At 37.5% G+C, this 20,473-nt stretch overlaps 1 protein-coding gene across 1 annotated transcript in view; it reads right to left on the bottom strand.

Moving 5' to 3' along the window:
- Window positions 1-7,563: 7,563 nt before the first annotated feature.
- Window positions 7,564-20,473, bottom strand: part of HEATR5A (HEAT repeat containing 5A) — a 65,106-nt gene continuing 52,196 nt past the window's right edge. The window contains 9 exon segments of the mRNA XM_008639571.2: window positions 7,564-9,234; window positions 9,512-9,725; window positions 11,121-11,275; window positions 12,783-13,007; window positions 15,411-15,683; window positions 16,357-16,504; window positions 17,414-17,541; window positions 19,182-19,430; window positions 19,820-20,054. Of these exon segments, the coding sequence (XP_008637793.1) occupies window positions 8,933-9,234; window positions 9,512-9,725; window positions 11,121-11,275; window positions 12,783-13,007; window positions 15,411-15,683; window positions 16,357-16,504; window positions 17,414-17,541; window positions 19,182-19,430; window positions 19,820-20,054 (1,929 nt within the window). The 3' untranslated portion in view covers window positions 7,564-8,932.

The following is a 20,473-nucleotide window of genomic DNA, read 5'->3' on the forward strand; positions in this document are numbered from 1 at the left end:
CTACACACTTACCTTATATAAACATTTTACCGTGTAGTGATAAACAGCCAATTTTATCAAGGTTACAAATAATATCGAATTATTACTACATTTTTGGAGGTTTCCAGGGATTATTTTATTTTCAGGATTCTGTCTTACTTGGTATGATGTTCACCTTGGTACAATATTAATTACTGAGAATTTACTCACCAGTCTAGTTAGTAGAATACGAGCCAACACAGTTCAGCTTAAGACACAGGATAACCTTGGATTTAGAAATGGGAAAAGTTTAAAACCTTGACCACTTCATAAACATTATTTTGCAGTGGAACAACTCTGTTATCAATGTCAATTCAATGGCCTTGGTGTATCTGCAAAGAAATTCAGAAGCTCTGATTTCTAGACAGCATTTGCTACCAGCTAATCTTAGGACATCTTAACCAGATAACCTGTACAGCAAGAATCTTATTTGCATGACAGCAATCCATGTGGCCTCAATGCATGTCTACCAAGGTTGATAAAGCTGGCACTTTGCGAGTAACAACCCCTCTCTTGTGGGGTTGGGAGGGGGAGGCACAAAAAAGGGCACAGCAATATTCACTCTTCACAGAATGTTTTCTCTGGCACCTTCATGATTTGTTTCCAGTACCTCTCCCTCCCCAAAAGAACAAGCACATTTATTTTTTGTTTTAAAATCAGTTCCCATCTTAGGCCTACTTTGTGCAGACCATGTTATCAGCAGCTTCCATTGCTTCTTAACTGGGGAGTAAGAACAAGCTATAATTAAAGGCTGAAGGTATTTATCGTCTCTTCCCTGCCCTGGAGGGACTGAGCTGTTGCCAGCAATTACAGGCAGTTGGTGGTTCCCTGGGATCACAGTAACCAGGAACCAGGAAGCGCACTCTGGTCCCATCTACCTGCCCTAGAAAAACTCATCTGCCACTGAACAGTGACGCTTCCCAGCTCTGCGTTTCCTTTGGCCTCTGAACACCCACCAAGGAGTGGTCTTCATTTCCAAGGACTACCCACCCATTTAGGTGAAAATCCTAATCTAAGAAGAGTGGTGAAAGTTTTGCCATTCAATTCACTCCTTATAAGTAATTTCAAAATCTGTTGATGAAAACATCCAAAGCGTGTACGCATGGGTGTTGTAACCAGTACTGAAAAGGCAATGGAAACCAGGGCGTGTGGCTGCTCTTGCACTTGATGAATTACATCATTGCAAACTTGTCTTCCTACTTTGCATAATATTCAAAATTTTCCTTTTGTGTGTGTGTGTAACAAATAGTGCTTTCTGAAGAACTTTCCATCATTGTAGTGGCTGTTTTCATGGTTTATTTAGAGACTGTACAGAATGTGGTCCTGCTGCGGCAGCTTTGCATATTTTATTAACACGTAGAGATTCCCAGTATTGTATGCAAGTAACTGCATTACTTTTTATAGTAATGTTGTTAACTTGTCTCATCCTGTGCTGCTACTACAAAGTGTTGTGCTTTGATTTACGTGGATGGTTCTTCCTAAATAATAGGCAGTACAAAATAGAACAAGTAAATCTCATGTAACAGAAAACTGTGTGAACTTTACAAATCAGAGCAGTTTAATTTGTAAAATATTTTTTAGGATTCCAGTCAACTATTAAGTTATGATATTTCACACAGGCGGTTTTGAAGCAATGAACCAGCAAGGTGACTGATTTAATTATTATTTTCTCTTCCTTCTTTTACTACCCAGGCTTGTGTCTTTTGCTCTGCTTCCCTGTTCCTTCCTTTTTGTCCTAATCCTTCAACATTTGTTTGATTTGAAAAATCTCCCTAGAATGTTGTTGCTGCCTCAGCAGCCTTTGTATTTGCTACTTTCCTGCTGCCTTTTTGTCTGACCTGCCCCATCTCCACAGCCATCTCTCTTGATTCCCTGTCTGGAGCATATTGCCCTCTAGCACTTGTACCCAGCAGAAGTCACTCAGCAAGTCATGGCTGGGTGTTGGCTACCTGAACAAAAGGAAGACAAGCAGAAAAGATCTCTAACAGCAAGTTGCTGTTCTGGGAGATTAGCAAGAAGAGGAACTGGATTTTAGATACTTGCATGTCTGCCTAAGTACTTGCACTTAATAGAAATACACAAATACAAAAAAAAAAAAAAAGTGAAAAAAAGATTCAGTTGTTTTGGGGGAATTCTGTGTAGTCTACGTACAGCTTCACAAACCTAGAGGGTCAGGAGAGAAGCCCGGACAGTTAATATATTCTTTACCTCCTGAAGAAGAAAACTATGGCACTGAAAGCCATTCCTTTAGGTAAAGTCCAGAACCAGCCAGTGAAGAATACAGTTTCAAATCCTGACCACCAAATGTAAAGCTGATCCAGCCAAGATGTACCACAACCTGGGAAAGCCAGGTTCCAAAGCCAGTAGCTGCTTCTGTAGTCTCTCTGCTCTATAGCCAGTACATCCAACAGCCATTTCTCTTCTGTCTTGGCCAGGAAAATCTCCAGAAGTCTTTAGGAATGTCTGCTGCTTATCCTAAATCATAGTTCATGGTTCTGAATGTTGTTGCAAGTGCAGAGAATGAGCAGGACATTGTGTGGATAAATCCACGTGTTGACAGCTTCAGCAACTGCTGCCCTGAAGGGTCTCAAGGAGAGACATGCTTGCATTATGGCCCAGACCAATGTGCACAGCAGCTCACTTCTATGTATCATTTCAATTTATCCACAAAGTCTGGCAGGCTTGACTAGCAACAGTCTCAGCACAGACTCAGGCCACGGCCAGCTGCTGAGCAACACACACAGAGGCATAACTCAGTGTTCCGTGCTGCGGTAGCTGCATGGACCAGTGGCATCCCAGAACAGGTGCCTGTGTGAGGAGCAGGTGGCTACAGAAACCTACTGGAAAGGCAGGAAACTGCCTGCTCAGAAAATAAGTTACTCACTCATGGCTTCCCCAGGCGCAGCTGCCCTCACACAGAGAAAACTACTTTGGTGGTTCATACCATGCCCCCTGACTATCTTTCCACCCTGTACCTACAGGGGGACACATCTCCGAAGTTATGTGGGAAAGTCAAGATAGAAGACTGCAAGTCTTTAAGCCCCAGGGGTCTGCATGTATCTACACTCACCATATGGTTTAGAGGGTGCCTAGAACTAGGCTCCAGCTGGTTGTGGCTCCAATTCAAGGCCACTGGTTCTTGAGACTCTCTCTACATCCAGCTTAAGAATTCTCATTCTACAGAAGTAAATTATACCCAGATTTGTTGTTCCCAAAAGGGAACTGGGACGAATGGACTAAAAATAAGCCCATCTACCCTCCCATCCTCCCCCTGGCCACATTACTGTGTGGCTCGACTCCCTGGCAGCTAAATACCAGCTTGCCTTGTGCCTCAGATTGGAGGGGAAAATACATTCACTTGTATTGCCTCTTTTATTTCCCCTCTTCATCCCAACCTTGATTATTTAATAAATGCACTTGAAGAAGTACCTGATTTTTTCCTATAAGCAAATTATTTTATTCCCCTAGCTGAATTTCAAGTTAATTTGGTGGCAGCAGCTTGAACCAGTTGTCCTTGTGTTTTCCATAAAACATGCATACATCTGTGACAATTTTTTCTTGGTGTTTGACATGAATTTTACATGAGGGAAGATGAGGTTAAAAGCATTTGCCTTCATAATTATAGGTTGTATTTTCAAATTGCATAATATTTCTATTTTTAGATATAAATCAAAATTATTTCCAGAATCCCTGAGGCCTGTACTTCTTACTTCCATAGAAGATGTGTCTCATACAAAACCTTCTTTTTCTGTGGAAAAGGACACAGAGAACTAATGCACTGGGAAGAAAAAAAAAAAAAGGCTGACAAAAATACCATAAACAAAATCATCCCCAGAGAAGGTTATAATAAGAAAAAAATTCCCACTAGCAGCAACAGGGACTCACAGTAATTCTATAGGCAGTGAGATAGTTCACATCAATTTTAATACGTGAATATTAACACTGGTTAAAAAAATGCATTTTTTTAAGCTACACAATTGCAAATTATAAGGCTGTAGCTTAAAATGGGATTTTATCAATCTTCATCATTACTAAATTTAGCTTCTTATCAGCAGCATTTAGAAACAGATTTTCTTCATCTGCAAACCTGTTTACATACGTAACAGTAAGTTTTTCTGTGCAGTAACTAGGTAACCTGGCACAGGCACTAATATGCACACAGACAGCAGGCTCTGCTCTGGCTGCTCCTCATCCTCACAGCTTGTTTCCTCCTGCATGTGCCACCATTAAGCAGCTGGAATGCAAGCACAGAAGAAGGGGAGTTGATGCCACATTCTTCCTTCTAGAATCAGATTTTGCACTTCAGGTAAGTGGGACTATGGAAGTAGCATAGGACCATAGAGCAAAACAGATATTTGGCTGCAGAGTGAGTGAATTTGGGTTAATGTACCACAGGTTTTCAAAGCCTGCTTTTGCACTGACCTGTTACTCAGACAGTACCTTCAGCCCTACTTTTGTTATATTTAGATGTAACTTCCCCTTTCATTGTTATATGGAATAAACCATTTATTCTCCAGAGAATATTTTAGGAAAAAAAAGCTTCAAAAATCCACAACTGTACATCAAAGTAAGAACCACACATTTTGGATAGGTTGGTGGCATAGCACTGACATCTCTAGGGTTTCCTCGTGCAGATAACACAATCAAATGCAGCTGGCTTATTTCATTTTGAATAATCAACTTTCAGTATTCATTACTTTAGATATGTTAAAGGCAGGTAGAGCACGTCATGTGTGGCCAAATATGCTTTTTAATTTTCATGTCTTTGAATCTATAGCCCACTGTCATTAAACAGCTTGAACTGCTTGCTACATACTTCAGCTAATTGAATGGGAGTCCTCTGTGAGATGTCATCTACAGCAACAGCTCCAGGGTTGCTCCCGCTCGAGTGCAGTGGACAAATCTGAGCACTTCTTCTAACACTTGGCTGCAGAGAAGCACAGTTTATTAGCCAGTTTTTAGGATTAGAGGTTCTCATGCGCAAAAAGCCGTACCTGGGAACACCCACAGCATCAGGGCTGGCCAAGCAATGCTATTTTCAAGACACAGTGGAGTGACTCTTCCAGTGGTTTTTGACATCACAGTGCAGAGAAGTAGACAAATAATCCACCTTGCTGTATGTTCCTCCTAAACAAAGGGATAGCTGTCTAAGGTTTTTCCCCCTGGCTTTCTTGTCTAGTTTGAAGTATCATTGGCTAGGTTTTTCACTGTCAGAAGCACAAGTGGTTTATTAGTAGACCAGTACTAACATGTTTTTCTTGGAAACTGTTTATGCCTTACTGTCTACTGATAAGAGAGCTACATTTCAGGAACCTGAAAACAAAACATGTATACCTAGTGTTGAGATTAGGGATGAAGCTTTAGAGGAGACCGTCACAGTGTTATTGTCACAGATACATCCAACTATTCCAATTAAAAATACATTGAAATGCTGTTGAATTTTCCACCTGATTCCCTATTAAGCAGTATTACTGTTACTTCCTATAAACTAGCAAACTATCCTAGATCCCTCCATCACTCCTGCAATTGCAACAGCTCACTTTGATACTGCTGTGGCAGTCTTGAGGGGAAAAATCCCTTTGGAAATTCCAATTAGTAACTGACATTCATTAATAGAAAAATCTGCTATGCTTCCTATGCATTTGTTAATCCTATTTTATGGTAACATGTGCATCACTGGACTGATACCTCTCTCAGCCTGAAGGTGACTCCTGCACCTTGGAACACACCAGGTCTGTCTCAGACTTATTCTAGTCTAAGCAATACTAACAGAAAAGCTGCTTTTTCAGCTGCAGTGCTACAGACTTGTATCCAATTAGAACCTACCACATCCCAGCTGTGTGACACTTTTGCAGTTTTGACTAATTCTGGTTTGTTGCAGTCAACAGAAAGTTGTCGACAAATAATTTTTGCATAGTATTTAAATAGTACTTTCCATGAGGTACTCATATGTGTATATATGCACTTGAGGCTAGACATAGACAGGATCTTTTGTCACACAAACCCATTAAACTTCTCGTATAAACAGGGGAAACATACAAAGTAAACATGCATGCAGACCACATGTTTCATTGCAAAGACAAGTTACTAGAAAAAAATTTACTGGTGCTTGCAGAGAAATGGCACAAAAAACAATCAGAAAGGAGGCAAGGGACACAGGAAGCAGGGGTGCCGAAAGTGGGGCTTTGGTTTATGGCTAGGCATATGTTTGGCTCTTTTTGCTTGGCTAAACATGAGAGCTTGCATGTCAAGCAATACCTGAAAAAGAAGAGTAGAATTAAAACCAAAACTGCTCTGTGGTCTTACTTCTTTCTTCAGGAAAAAAGAGAATTATGCAAGTTCCTTGTAAGACTGCATCAAAAACCTGATATGTAAAGGCCAAAATCTTTTTATAACTGAAAAATGATTATTTCTGTAAGATTAATTTATAAAATGTTAGTTAACTAAGTAGATTTATTCATATGATCCAACTCACTGTTTTATGTGTACATAAGAAAGCAGAACTCAGGGTACAGGTATTTTTATTATGTGGATAAATTAATTATCTGGATAAATAAAGCTCACACATGTGTCCTAATTTACAACTGACATTAAGAATTAGCAGTAGTTCTCTTTATTGGAATCATTTTTGCTTCTGCAATACACAGGTATGTTGAAAATGGTACTTTTCCATATGTGGCCACAAGACTTGATCAAGAAATGTCAAATCACATAATTATGGCACCTCTCAATGGCTCAGTTGTGAGCTACTGCAACAAGACCTAAGAAATCTAGGACTAAGCTGCACTGAACTTTAATTTTTGGCTTTTAACAGTTTTTCTTGGTGCTCTTGCAATTTGAATATGCTTCTTAAAAGTTTTTCAGCAAAGCACGTTTTCAACAGATTGTCTTATCAACATTAAAAAAATGTTGATACATTACTATACATGACAGAAAATGAAAAAGTAGCCACAAATACATTTTTTAGCAACTAATTTCCTCTGCAATATATTTGGCCATTTTGATCCCAAACATGACTTGAGTTTCATTTAAAAGTCTTAAAGTTTCATAAGAATCTATGATTTTCCAGAAGCAGCCTTGGGAAAGAAAATGAAAGAAAAACCCCCACCAGTAAACTTGGAAGGGTAAAGTAACATGATAAAAAAATTACTAATGAGATAAAGATGAGTAACTGGCAAATCTAATGTAAGTCCCTTTTAACACAGCCAGCAACTACAGATTTGACTTCAATGAAGAGGCGGAACTCAGGACTTCTGGTTCTCCAGGGAAAGATGGAGGCACCTCAACCATCTTCCCACAGTTCACACATTTCAGCATTTGGCACAACACAGGGATTTACACACAGAAAATCTCCCTGGTCCTACTTGTTTACTCATTGTGCTACTCAGAACAGAGGAAGACCTGCAGTGTCAAGTCACAGACCTTGATGCATCCAACCCAAACATTTATTTTTAGTTTCCTTGAGGCAGCACACAACAATATTTTTTCTGATACACAAGTCCTTAAGAGTTCCTCTGCTATTGGATAAAATAACTAAGACAAATATTAAGTGAAGAAAACTAGCTTTATTTATGTAAATTAGAAAAAAGAATTGTTAGAACTTTCATCAATTTGTTAATTCTGTACAATTTACAATTATATTTATATACAAAACTTCTAATAAAATACAGTACATCACACTCTTCCTGAGTCACAGCGTGTTTCTCAGTTCTGTAAATATTTTTTTCTTCTTCCTTTTAAAGCAATTAGATTCAAGAAGGAAATCATATCCTCAGTTTGACAGTGTTTGGTTTAGGTAATACTGGTATTAAGAAAGAAGTCAATGCATTGTACTTCGAAAATATTTTATAGCTATTGCAGTTTTGATAGTTATTTTTCTATATTAAAATATGCTCCTTGATAAAAATGTTAATTACATACTTATTATGAGTTTGTTGCACTTTTTTTATAGATACAAGACAAGGTGACTTCAAATGCATCCATCTGTCATTGCAGAGATACAGAAATTAAGTTACATATATATATATCAACGATCATTCAGAGATCAGGGAACATCCATCCACATAGAGCAGAGGTCTGAATTGAGGCACAGTACGTTAAAATTGCTGTCCTATCCTGGACAGGATATGTAAGCTCCAATTGCCTGGCTCCCCTAATAAAAACTTATCAAAGTACACGTCCTGAAAAGTGAGACTGTGTCAAGCAGCAAGGCACCAAGCCTGTCAAATCTTACATATGCATGACAGTCCCACTCTGGAAAGAACCACAGAGTCCCCAGAGAGGCATTGTAGAGCTGTCTTTCACAGCATTTGTTACATCTTGGCCAGCTCAAGATGTTATTAGGATTAAAGCTATCCATATTACCTTTACTGAGTTGAATCTTCTGAGATCAGCAATAAACTATTGTAAGGCTTACAAGGATATTTAATCTGTTTAAAGAATGATGCAGTGTGTTGAATTAGTAATTAGCATAGATTACAACCTGTAAGTAAATTTATGTCCCTGTTAAATCCAAAAACCAACTACAGTAACTTATTTTTGACAAATACTGACTTAAAAAAAAAAAGTTAACTTTACATAATGGCTAAGTGTGGGATGCTCCTAAATATATCTATGGTAAAGTTCACTATATTCTTTTTAATATAGGCATGTGCATGTCTGATATTTTAGTCCAAAATAATAAAAAATACAGATTTGATGACCTCTGATTTATTCATAGTGTTTAGAGATATTTAAAAAGTCTTACACTAAGAGAAAGTTATCCAGAGACTTGCTTTCTCTTAAAAACTTTCTGTAATATTTCAGCACAAACTGAAATACATGAGATCAACTCCTGACAACCCTTTGTGATTAGAAATTAAAAGGGACTTTTTTGCTGTTGATACCAAAGTGCGTAAAATTACAATATGGGGCTTTAAAGAAAATTGGTCTTTAGCTGAATGCTTGAACTTTTCCCAGGATTTTTTGCATGTTTAGTAGTCTTCACTTTGATGCCTTCTTGATTGCCTTTAACAGCTGATTCAAGCCTGGCTTTCATAGTCGGAGAGGAGGCCATTAGTTTTTTAAAAACTGATGAGTACTGTGGACCAATCTGCATCAGAGTTTGCAAAGCAAACTCATGTAGACTTTTTGCCGAGATTGTAGCAGAAACCAGTGCATTTTCATCCAAAAGAAAGGAAATGAGGATGGGAAGAAAGCAGGCCACCAAGTGAGCACCTACAAACATTGAAAACAGAACTTAAATATATGATTTTTAAAAACAGTGTCAAATTCTAAATGGAAGTATTTCTCCAGATTAACATTTAATTCAAACTGTAAAGCTGCAAAGGTTAGCTGAACTGTAGGGTAAAAAACCCAACATTCCTGTGACCAATTTTGTTAGCAATTAGTGTTCAGGACTGAATTCTTAGTGGTCATTTTGGTTTTAGTTTGTTATTTATGGCAACTTTGAGCATCTTTAACACTTTGGGTACAAGAAATGGAAGTAACTTACGGTGCTGTTCCTCAGCAGCTGCTGTCAGAGCTGTAACCACCTTTATTCCCTCCTGAATGACTTGAAGTTCAGCAGCATTTTCAGGTTTTGCCTTTTCTGTTTCCTGCAGTTTCCCCACAACGGATGGTGCTAAAGAATGGATATAAGGGTAGGACACAGTTTTGTTTGGATGCTGAAAGATGGAGTGCAGCAGCTGGTAGCACTTACACTGTACCTAAAGGGAAAACGAAATTTGCAGTTACAAAGTGTTACACTTAAAAATACATCTCTGGGTGTTCTAAATCTAACAGCTTGTCAGATAAAAATTTTGGGAGGGGGGAAAATGTGCCTCACAGCTTGAAAATTCATCAGGTTGTAGGCTGCTCATGTATAATACTTTATAGGAGCATCATAACTTGTAATCAATTATTAATAGAAACCAGATCATGCTTTCTGTTTCTTTCATCAAGTCTTATATCTTCTGTCATTTTTGAGTTAAGGAAAAAAACCTATTTTTGTTTGAATATTAGTATTATTTTGAAAATACTCTCTTCTTAGCAAAAGTGCAATAATACTGAAAAAGTGATGCTTAAAATATAAGCAATATCCCAGCCAAACTGTAGGCACAATTTTAAAATGCCTTAAATGGTGCAGAAGCTTGCATCTTATTGGAAGTCAATAGGACTGAAACTGCGAAGTTCCTACACAATTTCTGAGTGGCTCTGATGCCTAACACTTGGATAAAGTTTGCAAATGCATGCTAATATTTCCTTGCAGTCATATTTGGCATTTCCGGTTTCCTAACAGTGAAAATCAAAGTTTACAATATTAGGAATGTACTGATGTATAAAAAAGAATTGTCTTATATTTATTTCTCAATTAAATTAAACTTTGTTTAATTTTTTATTACTACACAAATATATATAGAGAAGATGCAAGAAAGCAGTTTACAGTGAATTCTAACAAATATGAAATCTAATGCATGTTATTTTCAGAACTTAACTTCGAAAGTGAGGTAGCCCCAATACCTAGAAAAGCCATTTGTATAAATACTTTTTTTCCCTGATACATTACTTTTTTAGGTGAAGGTCAGTTATATATGAACTGTGGCACTATAATCTAATGCCACTAACATGAAAATATTTATGCTAGGTCAGAACAAAGCATTAATCCAGTTCAGTAAGCTGCATCCAGCAGTGGCCAGGAGCTGATGCTTATGGGATAGTAACAGTTTTGTAGTGGTACTTGCTCCAGCTCCCAAAGACTCATAGCTGAGGGATTTCCTCTGCAAAAGATAGTATCTGTGTGTTGAAGATAAAATGAACAAATAAAATTCGACAGGTGCCTGAAACACTACACAACTTTATCATGTACTTAGCAATGTATAAAGCACTGAGTCTGATGCAATAAAAGAAATAAATAATAGGAGTCCAGAATTGCATACAGAACAATGATTAAATGCACTGCTGGACATGTTCTTGCTCACTTGTTCAGACTGTATTTTAAAATACAACAGATATAGTCAGGAGAGAATTAACTTCCATCAACACACAGGACTAGCAACACAACTAAAATAAGCCAAGGTTCACTCAGTATGTAGTGATATTCTTATAACTTCACCAGTACTTACAAGAGGATCTTTTGAATCAAGTGTTATTTTAAACTTCTCAATACAACGCTTCTGAAGGCACTCTACAGTAGTAACTTCTGGGCTGGTAGACATAACAAATACTGTAATAGCAGTGAGAAGGCTGACTTCATCGAATTCTTGGAGAAGGCCATCTACTATCAACAAAGTAGTTGTTAGATTTACATTAACAAAGAAGATTGTTAGATTTACATTAAAAATTCTGTGAGTTTAAGTGGTACAAAGAGGTGGAATAGAAATACCAACATCTACGTTTCTTTAGGAACCTCTGTTTTCAAATACACAACATACTCTGATACAGTGGTATGGACTTTTACTGCAATAAAAGCCAAGGCCAAAATGGGAATTTAGGGGTGATCATATGCACACTTAAAATTACAGCATACTCCTATTCTACTGTTTCTTTGTATAAAGTACAATAAATATCTTTGAAGAGCTAGTATGACATATTAAAGTACAATCATTTTGAGAATAATATAAAACTTGGATTTAGAATATATTATTTTCTTGTAACTTAAACAGTTTTGTAAAGAAAAGTTCCAACAACAAATTACAACTTAAGAGATTAAACATAAGGAACAATAAAAATACTACAAACTCAGGAAGTTGAAGCAGCAGCACACAGTAAACTCACTGAAGACAAAAAATTCTTTTCTTGCACTACTGCTTTAACACCCTTTGCTTCACTACAGACACTAATTCTTTGTGGAGAACCTGCACTCAGTGTACAGCTGTCTTTTACGCTCAGCTGTACGCTGAAGCCATAGCTCCTGTTTATGCCTTTGTACCATGGAACTACACTGTGGCACTACACAACACAGGAGTAAGCCCTCAAACCACTGTCCTGGTTTCAGCTGGGGTAGAGCTGATTTCCTCTAAGTTGCTGTTGCAGTGCTGTGTTGTGGATTCGGAATGAGAATGGTGTTGATAATACACCAATGTTTTGGTTTTTGCTAAGCTGTGTTTATCCTAAGTCAAGGACTTTATCCCTTGCCTCATGCCCTGCCAGTGAGAAGATAAGCAAATGAAACTGGGAGGGAGCATAGCCGGGATGGGTAACCTGAACTGACCAAAGGGATATTCCACACCATAGAACATCATGCCCAGTACATAAACTGGGGGGAGTTACCTGGAAGAGAGGATGATCTGGGTTTGGGAAGCGGGGTCTAGCATTGGTCAGAGGGTGATGAGCAACTGCACACTGCATCACTTGTTTTTCCCTTTTTCTTATCATTATTATTATAATAATTTACCATTATTACTTTACTTTACTTTAGTTTCAATTATTAAACTGTTCTTAACATACAAGTTTTACTTTGATTCTCCTCCCCATTCCACTAGGGTGGGGGGAAGAGGGAGTGGAGGTTGAGCAAGTGGCTGCATGGTACTTAATTTCCAGCTGGGCTTAAATCATGGCACCCACGTTTATACTTTTATAGATGATGACTTCTCATATGCACTGTAGGGACAAGATCGCACGATAGTTTCAACAGTACTTGGTAACCAGCTAATTCTCTTGTGACTAAGCAGTGACTAGTCTTTTTTCAGATGTGCATGAATTCAATTTAAACAAAACCAAGCAACACTTCACACAAACATTTTAAATTTGGTTTTTAAACTCATAAACCCAACATTTGTGCTTACCTTGATCCCAACAGTCAAGCACTGTGACCAAAGCACTACGTAGAAGATCAGTCCAAGCATTCTGACTTTTCTCTGCTCGAGCCATTGGAGAAGACAAGAGTCCTTTAAGAGCTTGTAGAGATGCAGCAACTGTCAGACGTAACTGGCCATCTTGCAATTTCACAGCAGTTTGTTTAAGTACTCCAATAATTAGGTACAAAATAGTAGGAAGAACTGAAACACTTCCTGTAAAACAATGCAAACTAATTTAACAGAAATCTAAAAAAAATGCAGGTACTTTTAAAATTTAATATTTTTTTTTTAAATATTGAGGTAGTTTTCTTGGATTCTCTTTTTTATTAATAATTTATAATTTTTAAGCATATCTATGAATAGAGGCACTGGTAATTTGGAGAAAAGATTTGAAATATCATGTGGCCTGCTATAGCAAGTAGGGAGTCAGACTGCTTAAGTGAATTTAAACCTTTTCCCCTTTAAAATTAGCATTATATATCTTTTCCTCGATCATTTTACTACATGAAGTGTAGAATTATGTCATATTCAGAGAAAAGCAAGAACAGAAAAATCAGAACCACTAAGGAGGTGGTTCTCATGGAAGAGAAGCCATGAAAGTATATATAGTAGCATATACAGTATATACTAGTATATATACTATACATATCTACTGTATATATATATATACAGTATATGTATAGTATATATACTGATACATAGTAAATTCTTTGTATATACTACTACATAGAAAGAAGAAAACAAAGTATATGCATCTAAGTATACTTTGCACATGAAGACAATACAGTGAAGGAAATTAATGGGGGTAATTTCAAGACTGGCAAGAGGAAACTTCTACTCAATGATGTGTAGTTAGCTAAAGGTGCCACTGTTCTAGGAAATCACTGAAGTCAAGAGTTTAGTAAGAGTAATAAGGACTTCAGAATAAATATATGTATAAAACCCCCCAGAACTAAAATAGAAGCTCTAAAAAATATCTTGGAAAAGAGAAGACCTAAGGAGAGAGGCGGATTGTTCCTTAGGCTACTGAAGAGATTTTCGTGTCTGAGAATCTGATAGTTGACCAGTCATAATGACAGAGCACTAAAAGTATTTTAAAATTCAGAGGAATAACGTGGCATAGCAGTTTCACTTATTTTTATGTCTTGGAATCTAACAGTAATCTAGAATTCTGCATATATTGGAGGCAATCTAGAAACCTGCGTACTTATGTGTTGCTCCTGTCCTAAGTTAGGACTCAGCAAAGCACAGAGTTAAGCATATGGGTTAATATGCTTATCGCATTCCCTAATCAGCAAAATGCTTACGTTTTTAAGATTTTAATACACTGATGTTCATGAGAGGCCTGTTGAACAATGAGGGTCTCTGACTTATGCACAAGTATTTTTTGAAGCTGAGGACATGTATTTTTGAACAGCTGAGACTTTACTGTTGGAATTCAGTAGGAAATTTAGGTCATGAACATCATTTACTTGCAAATTTTTTTATGCACACGTATCATGACAGGGGCCTGAAGGAAGAGACGCGGCAGTCACAGGAGTGTAACTTCAGTTACCTACTAAAGGAGAAAAAATTATGCAATTCCACAGAGGAATTCTCATCTCTTTGATTATGTCAGCTGACTTTTGGAGCTGCTTCCTTATTCAACTGACTGTATAAGCAAGCTTCAGCTCCTCTTTTTAGTCACCTGAACCAAATGCTTAACTTCTCTCACATTCCCTGTGGTCTGATCCTGCAAGCTGTTTGCTAAAGATGAAAACAACTACAGTGAGAAAAAAATCACAGATTATTTTTCACACAAGATAGTTGTCCTCAGATTGAGTGGTGCGATGTGTATTTCCTTTCACTTTGAACTGATAAATTAATGGGCTGCAGATGGAAACGAGAAAGCAAATCATCACCTTACAAGGATTGCAAGGGCTGCCAGCTACTCCATTTGGAGTATCATATTCCACATAGAAGAATAATATAACAGAAAACAAATTTAAAAAAAAAGAAGAAATTTTCAGGGGTGGTAAATGCCAAGAATTTGCATAAGGTGTAACAAAAATACTTAAGGCGGGAACAGAGTAGGACAGAAATGGTTTATATGTGTGGCTGTAACAGTACTGAAATATGTATGAATATGACATTGAGGGTTGGTGGTGGGGCACCATCTTAAAGTTTGGAGTGAATCCAAAATGAATCATGGGTAAAAGTCAACTAATCTGAGAATTCAACCGTAACTCCTTACAGCCGTTTCTTAATGTTCAAATGATGGGAAGGTAACATCACACATTTCCCTTTTAAATTTATGTCTGCATTATAGATTCCAGAATAGACAATTCAAGTAGAACATAATCATGTAGCTGTTGTTTATTACCCAGTACAAAATGAATCTATTAATTGCACTGCTATAGGGTGGGAGGAAGAGAGAAACTACTCATTTAACTGCTTCAGTTTTGTAACTTGTTTTGCAATTTGACAGTCAAAAAAAAAATTAGAAAAGGAAATTGTCACAAGCAAATCAACAAAACTTGCTGCCAGATTTAACCAGCTAAGAAATTAGGTAATAACAAGGGGACAGAAGGGCCTAATATTCTTTCATTAATCTTTTCTTGTGATGAAATAGCATACCTTCAGGAGAGCAGACTGCAGGAATATCAGAGAGAATAACTAATGCCGCTGCTACCAGTCTGCTTCCATCTTCTGACAGTAACAGATGTTTTCCAGGTTGAACTGCAGGGCTACAAGTTAATTTAGGGTTGAGCTGGGGAAGCTGTCTGACAAGAATACAAACGCACAGCTCCAGTGTTGCAAAGACTAATGATTTCCCAGGCACCAGTCCCCCTGTGTCTTTGCCTTCTCCAAATTCTGGTAATGTTTCCTTTTCTGCAGCACCATCATCAACTGAAAGAAAAACAAGAAATATAGCAGAAGTCTGCAGGCTGTGACTTGTTTCCAAAAAGTTTATTTCTTAAGACTGTTTCAGCACCAAATTATAATCTCGACACGTATGTATGTGCACGGGTATGTATTCAAAATTCTACTAGCAAACATCCATCCTTCCAAATAAGCAAACTATGGAGTGATTGTCAAAAGGCAAAAGGGTGCGCAACAGACTTCCACATACAACATCCTAAGGCACCAAGCCAATATGATGTCACCTGATACAAGCATTTTGATTCTTCTCAGTTTTTTCCTTTTAGAAAATGAATGTTAGGAAGTTACAATCAGAGTAACTACTGGAACCTGGCTTGTAACAGCTGTGTGTGGCAAGTCTGTCCATTGCTCAATTGCAGCTGACCCCAGCTTTTCACTAGGACTCCTCCCTCCCTGACACCACCCAGCTGCAGTTTCTGCAGTTTTTCTCCTCACTTTCTACCCTCTGTTCAACACCTAAACTACCTGTTATCCATCATACCACCTGAATTTCTAATGTCAGGAATATGGACTGTCTTAAGTAAACTAGAATCTAAATGTGAAAAACTTTAATTAAGATGCATCCTGGAATCCAGTTTTCCAAGAAAGAATTGCTTTAACCCTGATAATAGGTACTCAAACATCTCATACAGTACTGTACCTTCTGCACTTCTCCTCTTTTCCTTCACATGTTCCTGAGCTGCAAAAAGAATCAAGCGAACCACTTCAAGGGCAGCAAGCTGAATATCAGGTGATTCTCTGGTCAGTATCAGTCGATGCAAAACATTCAGCAGCTCTACACCCAACTCCTACAGCAAGAAAAACATCTAATATACCTTAATTTTAATGCAGGAGTTTTAGGAACTTGTTAGTACTTGTTACAGCCAACAGTATTACTCTGATTGATCTCACTAAGGAACACAATGTAATTGATACAATCATAGGAGTTGGCATTTTCTTCAACATCCAGCTCCTAGCTCTCAGTAACAGCAGTCCCAATCAAGTCTCCCAACAAAATACTTATCATAGTAATTTAAGACATAGGGTACTTAAAACAACTACAAAAACCCCAAGTAATCTTTATCTTATGGCTTCTTAACTCTTGAAGGTGGGGACATTACATTGTATCCCACCTACACTATGTGCATTTGCTTGGACAGAACATCAACAATGAGCAGACCTTGGCCATGTCCACAGGCTTTATCACTTCTACTGTGTTAGACAATTGCATGGCACACAGGATGGTATAAACTGTAATTTAAAGGAAAAAAAATGAAATTTCAGATTACTACTTCTTCTTAGGATCACCATTGTGTAATGCTTTTTTTTCAGTTTTGCCTTTTTTCTTTTTTTTAGTATCACTGCTTTTGTCCAGTCTTATCAACTTTGATTTTTACAACAGAATTAATTCAACCATGCCTTGTCAGAGAGAGTAAGAGAACTCTCTTTTCCAGAATTTTGTCTTTACCTGGCTCTCATCCTACTCATCTAATTATGTCTTCCTGATGAAATGCCCTCAAATTCTCTGCCCCTCACCTTACAAATTCCACACTGTGCTCTTTTTTATGTCCTCCGTCTACAGCTCTGGATTTGGGTAAAGCATATAATTTACCTACTACTTTTACACTGAAGATTCCTGGAAATACAAGAGATTGTAGAGACTCTTCAGACTAAAACTATGCCTTAATTCTGGGGGGCATTTGATCATTATGCATTACCTGATCACCACCTATTTTAGACCTTGGCCATGGAACATCGAAGAGTGCCTGCAGGGCATGTAAGCAGGCAATAATGTTCTCCATTGCTGCATCTGATCGAGGAGAGCAGAGGAACTCCACACTAATTCCTGTAAGCATCAGAAGAAAAAACCCCATGTGTGCTTGAAATTTTAAGAAGTAATTTTTTCGACTACTAGGTAATGTCACAGAAGGTTGAGCAAACATAGAAGTAGCATTTTAAGTGAATTCATCTACTATTGCTAATAACTCAGGGCAAGAACTCTATTTCCATCAAAACAATGAAAGAAACTTCACCTTCTAGACAGTGTAAGACCCAATTATAACTGGCTACTAACATAAATAAAACCCCAGCAATTTCTGAATAAAACACTGAACATGAGGTCCAATGATCAGACAGGATAACTCATAATGAGTATATAGCAGAATATTTGCCTAATCACTCTGATTTATGTAATAGAAGGAAATGGTAAAAGTAATAGTAGTTCACAAACTCTAAGGCTGGGGCTTTATCTCCTCATTTAAAAAAAATGCTGAAGATGCCAACTACCGCAACTACATAACCAGCAGTAAGTAAATTACATGAAGCCTAAGCTTGCAAACTGTAGAGCAGATAAGAGCTATCTTTTTTCTCAGCTTTCAGGACGCCTCAAAATATTGGAGATAACAGTCATATAAACTGCAATCCATATTCTCAGTCCAGTTGTACGGCTGTAATTCCAAAATGTGTGATGACTTGGGAAACCAATCAATGTCCACTAAACAATGGCTGTGCAAGAGAAAAGTGGTTTTAAATTCTTTCCATTTCTCTGTAGGGAGTTAAAATTAAAATGTTATTTTATTCAAAAGCAGAATAAACAAGCCAGATGCCCACAGTCAAGTAGGTGAAATTTGATGCACTAAGCAGTAGAGGAAGCAGGGAAAATGAGCAGCTTTTGTATCAGAGGTCCCACTTTTAACTGAGGGAGCAATAGATTTCAAGAGTGAGCTGGCTCTCTGCAGAAAGACTGGGATTCAAAAGAAGACATATGCAATAAAGTCATACAAACTCATTCCAAAAAGGGATTACAAAAGAAGGATACAAAAGAGAGACCAAGAAAAACATATAATCAGAAATGCCTAATTTTGTAAATTTAGAGAACTGGGACTAATTCAACTACCTGATTAGCTTCTGCAGTAGTGGAGGCTTAACAGAGCTTTACGTGAATGTAAGGAAACAGTTCTTTACTGTGTGGGTGACCGAGCACTGGCACAGGTTGCCCAGAGAGGTTGAGTCTCCACCCACAGAGATATTCAAAAGCTGTCTAGACATGGTCCTGGGCAGCTGGCTTTATGTGACCCTGCTTGAGCAGGAGGTGGATAAGATGACCTCCACAAGTCCCTTCCAACCTATACACTATTGTGTGATGTAAAACTGTACTTCAGTGAAACTAAGCCATACACTCTGTAACTGTACTGGTACAAACACCATAAAATCCTCCCTTGAACTTGCATGTTTATGAGCAGAGCAATAAGCATTTGTTTAGGGTTTGTTTAGCTCACAGTGTTTTTTGTACCATATTTGGGAAAATGACTTACGGTTTTCCCCCTACAACTTAAAATTCTTCTGACTGTATGTTTTTCCAAAAGATGTGATATTCAATGATGCAGTTAAATTTTAATAATTAAATATTTACCTGCTAACAGTTTTTTCTAGTAAGAATTATTTTGAGTTACAGCATCTAGGCAGATTATGCACTCACTCACTAACCCAAGATAAGATGAAATCTGTCAGTATTCACATCCTCAGGAGATTTCACCAAGGGCCTGGTAGAAGAATCTTGACACATGGTAGTTGGGGTAACAGGTCTGGAGAGATTTGTAACTCCTTCATCTGGATCAACAACAATGAAACCTGTGCTAGTAAGCCATAAGGCTGTAGCATAAAGTATCAGTGCCCAGGAGTTGTAGTAATGAGGTCTGGCATTTTCAATTGTCTCTGCTGTATAAAATGTACCACCTACAAGAAAAGAAATTAGTTTTAAGACATTAATTTACTTTCAACTACTGTATTTTCTCATTCTTAAAACAGGATTGTGTTTTATGTATGACTTTTTTTTAAATGTTTAGTATTAAAATTCAGGCCAATGAGGGTACTTCATTTAGATTTATTTGGACAGAATCTAATAGATTACCCATTTCTTCTTTCAACCATAAAATTAGCCAACAAATAAGAATACCAAACCACTCTTCACATCCATGAAACCTCTGTTCTCAAAAGCAGTCCTGATCTTTAAATAGGTCCATAAGTAGGATTATTATCTATACAATTTAATCTTACTATGATCTTAACACAAGTCGGTTTGCTTACAAGGGACTTAAGAAAATACAACTCATTTGCCTTTTTACCTTCAGCAGGTAGTTGTGACGTATATTCTGGAGGCAAAGTTAAGAGAGCAAAATCCTGAAGTGCAGCAAGCCAGAGCTTGCTCAGTGTTCCAAGATCTGCCTGTACCAAGTCCAGAAGTCCACTGGCTGAAAATGTTGTATCTCTGTAGCTCTCTTCTGAGGAGTTTGCAAGTTTTAAACACTGCTTGTGTGTATCACTTTGATTTTTCTGCTTTTCAACTGCAACTATGTAAACCTGTTGATATATTTGGATAGAGAGTTACAAATATTAACACTTGGAAAACTACTGTGATCACTAGCATGACTGTTGAGCAGGCATGAGATTTCCTAAATCTATTTCTGCTTCAAGTCCAGTAGGCATGGATGAACAAGCACTCTAAACATTCTGAATCCATTCCCCAGCTAATCATGATGCAAGAATCCCCAAAAAGGGAAAACTACTAAAATTCCTACCTGCAATTAAGTTCCCTGCTCTTAAAAATTAATATATTATTTGTCCAGTTTCTACTTCCAACCATCAAACCCTGTTAGAGCTACAAGGCTGAAGAATTATCAAATAATATACCTATAATAATGATTCGGAAACAACAGTTAACCCATTCCTAAATATTTTTTTAACTGAAATGCTATATGGCACTTGAAACTGACTTCTCA

This window comes from Corvus brachyrhynchos, unplaced genomic scaffold, assembly GCF_000691975.1.
Source record: "Corvus brachyrhynchos isolate BGI_N302 unplaced genomic scaffold, ASM69197v1 scaffold115, whole genome shotgun sequence".
Classification (NCBI taxonomy): domain Eukaryota; kingdom Metazoa; phylum Chordata; class Aves; order Passeriformes; family Corvidae; genus Corvus; species Corvus brachyrhynchos.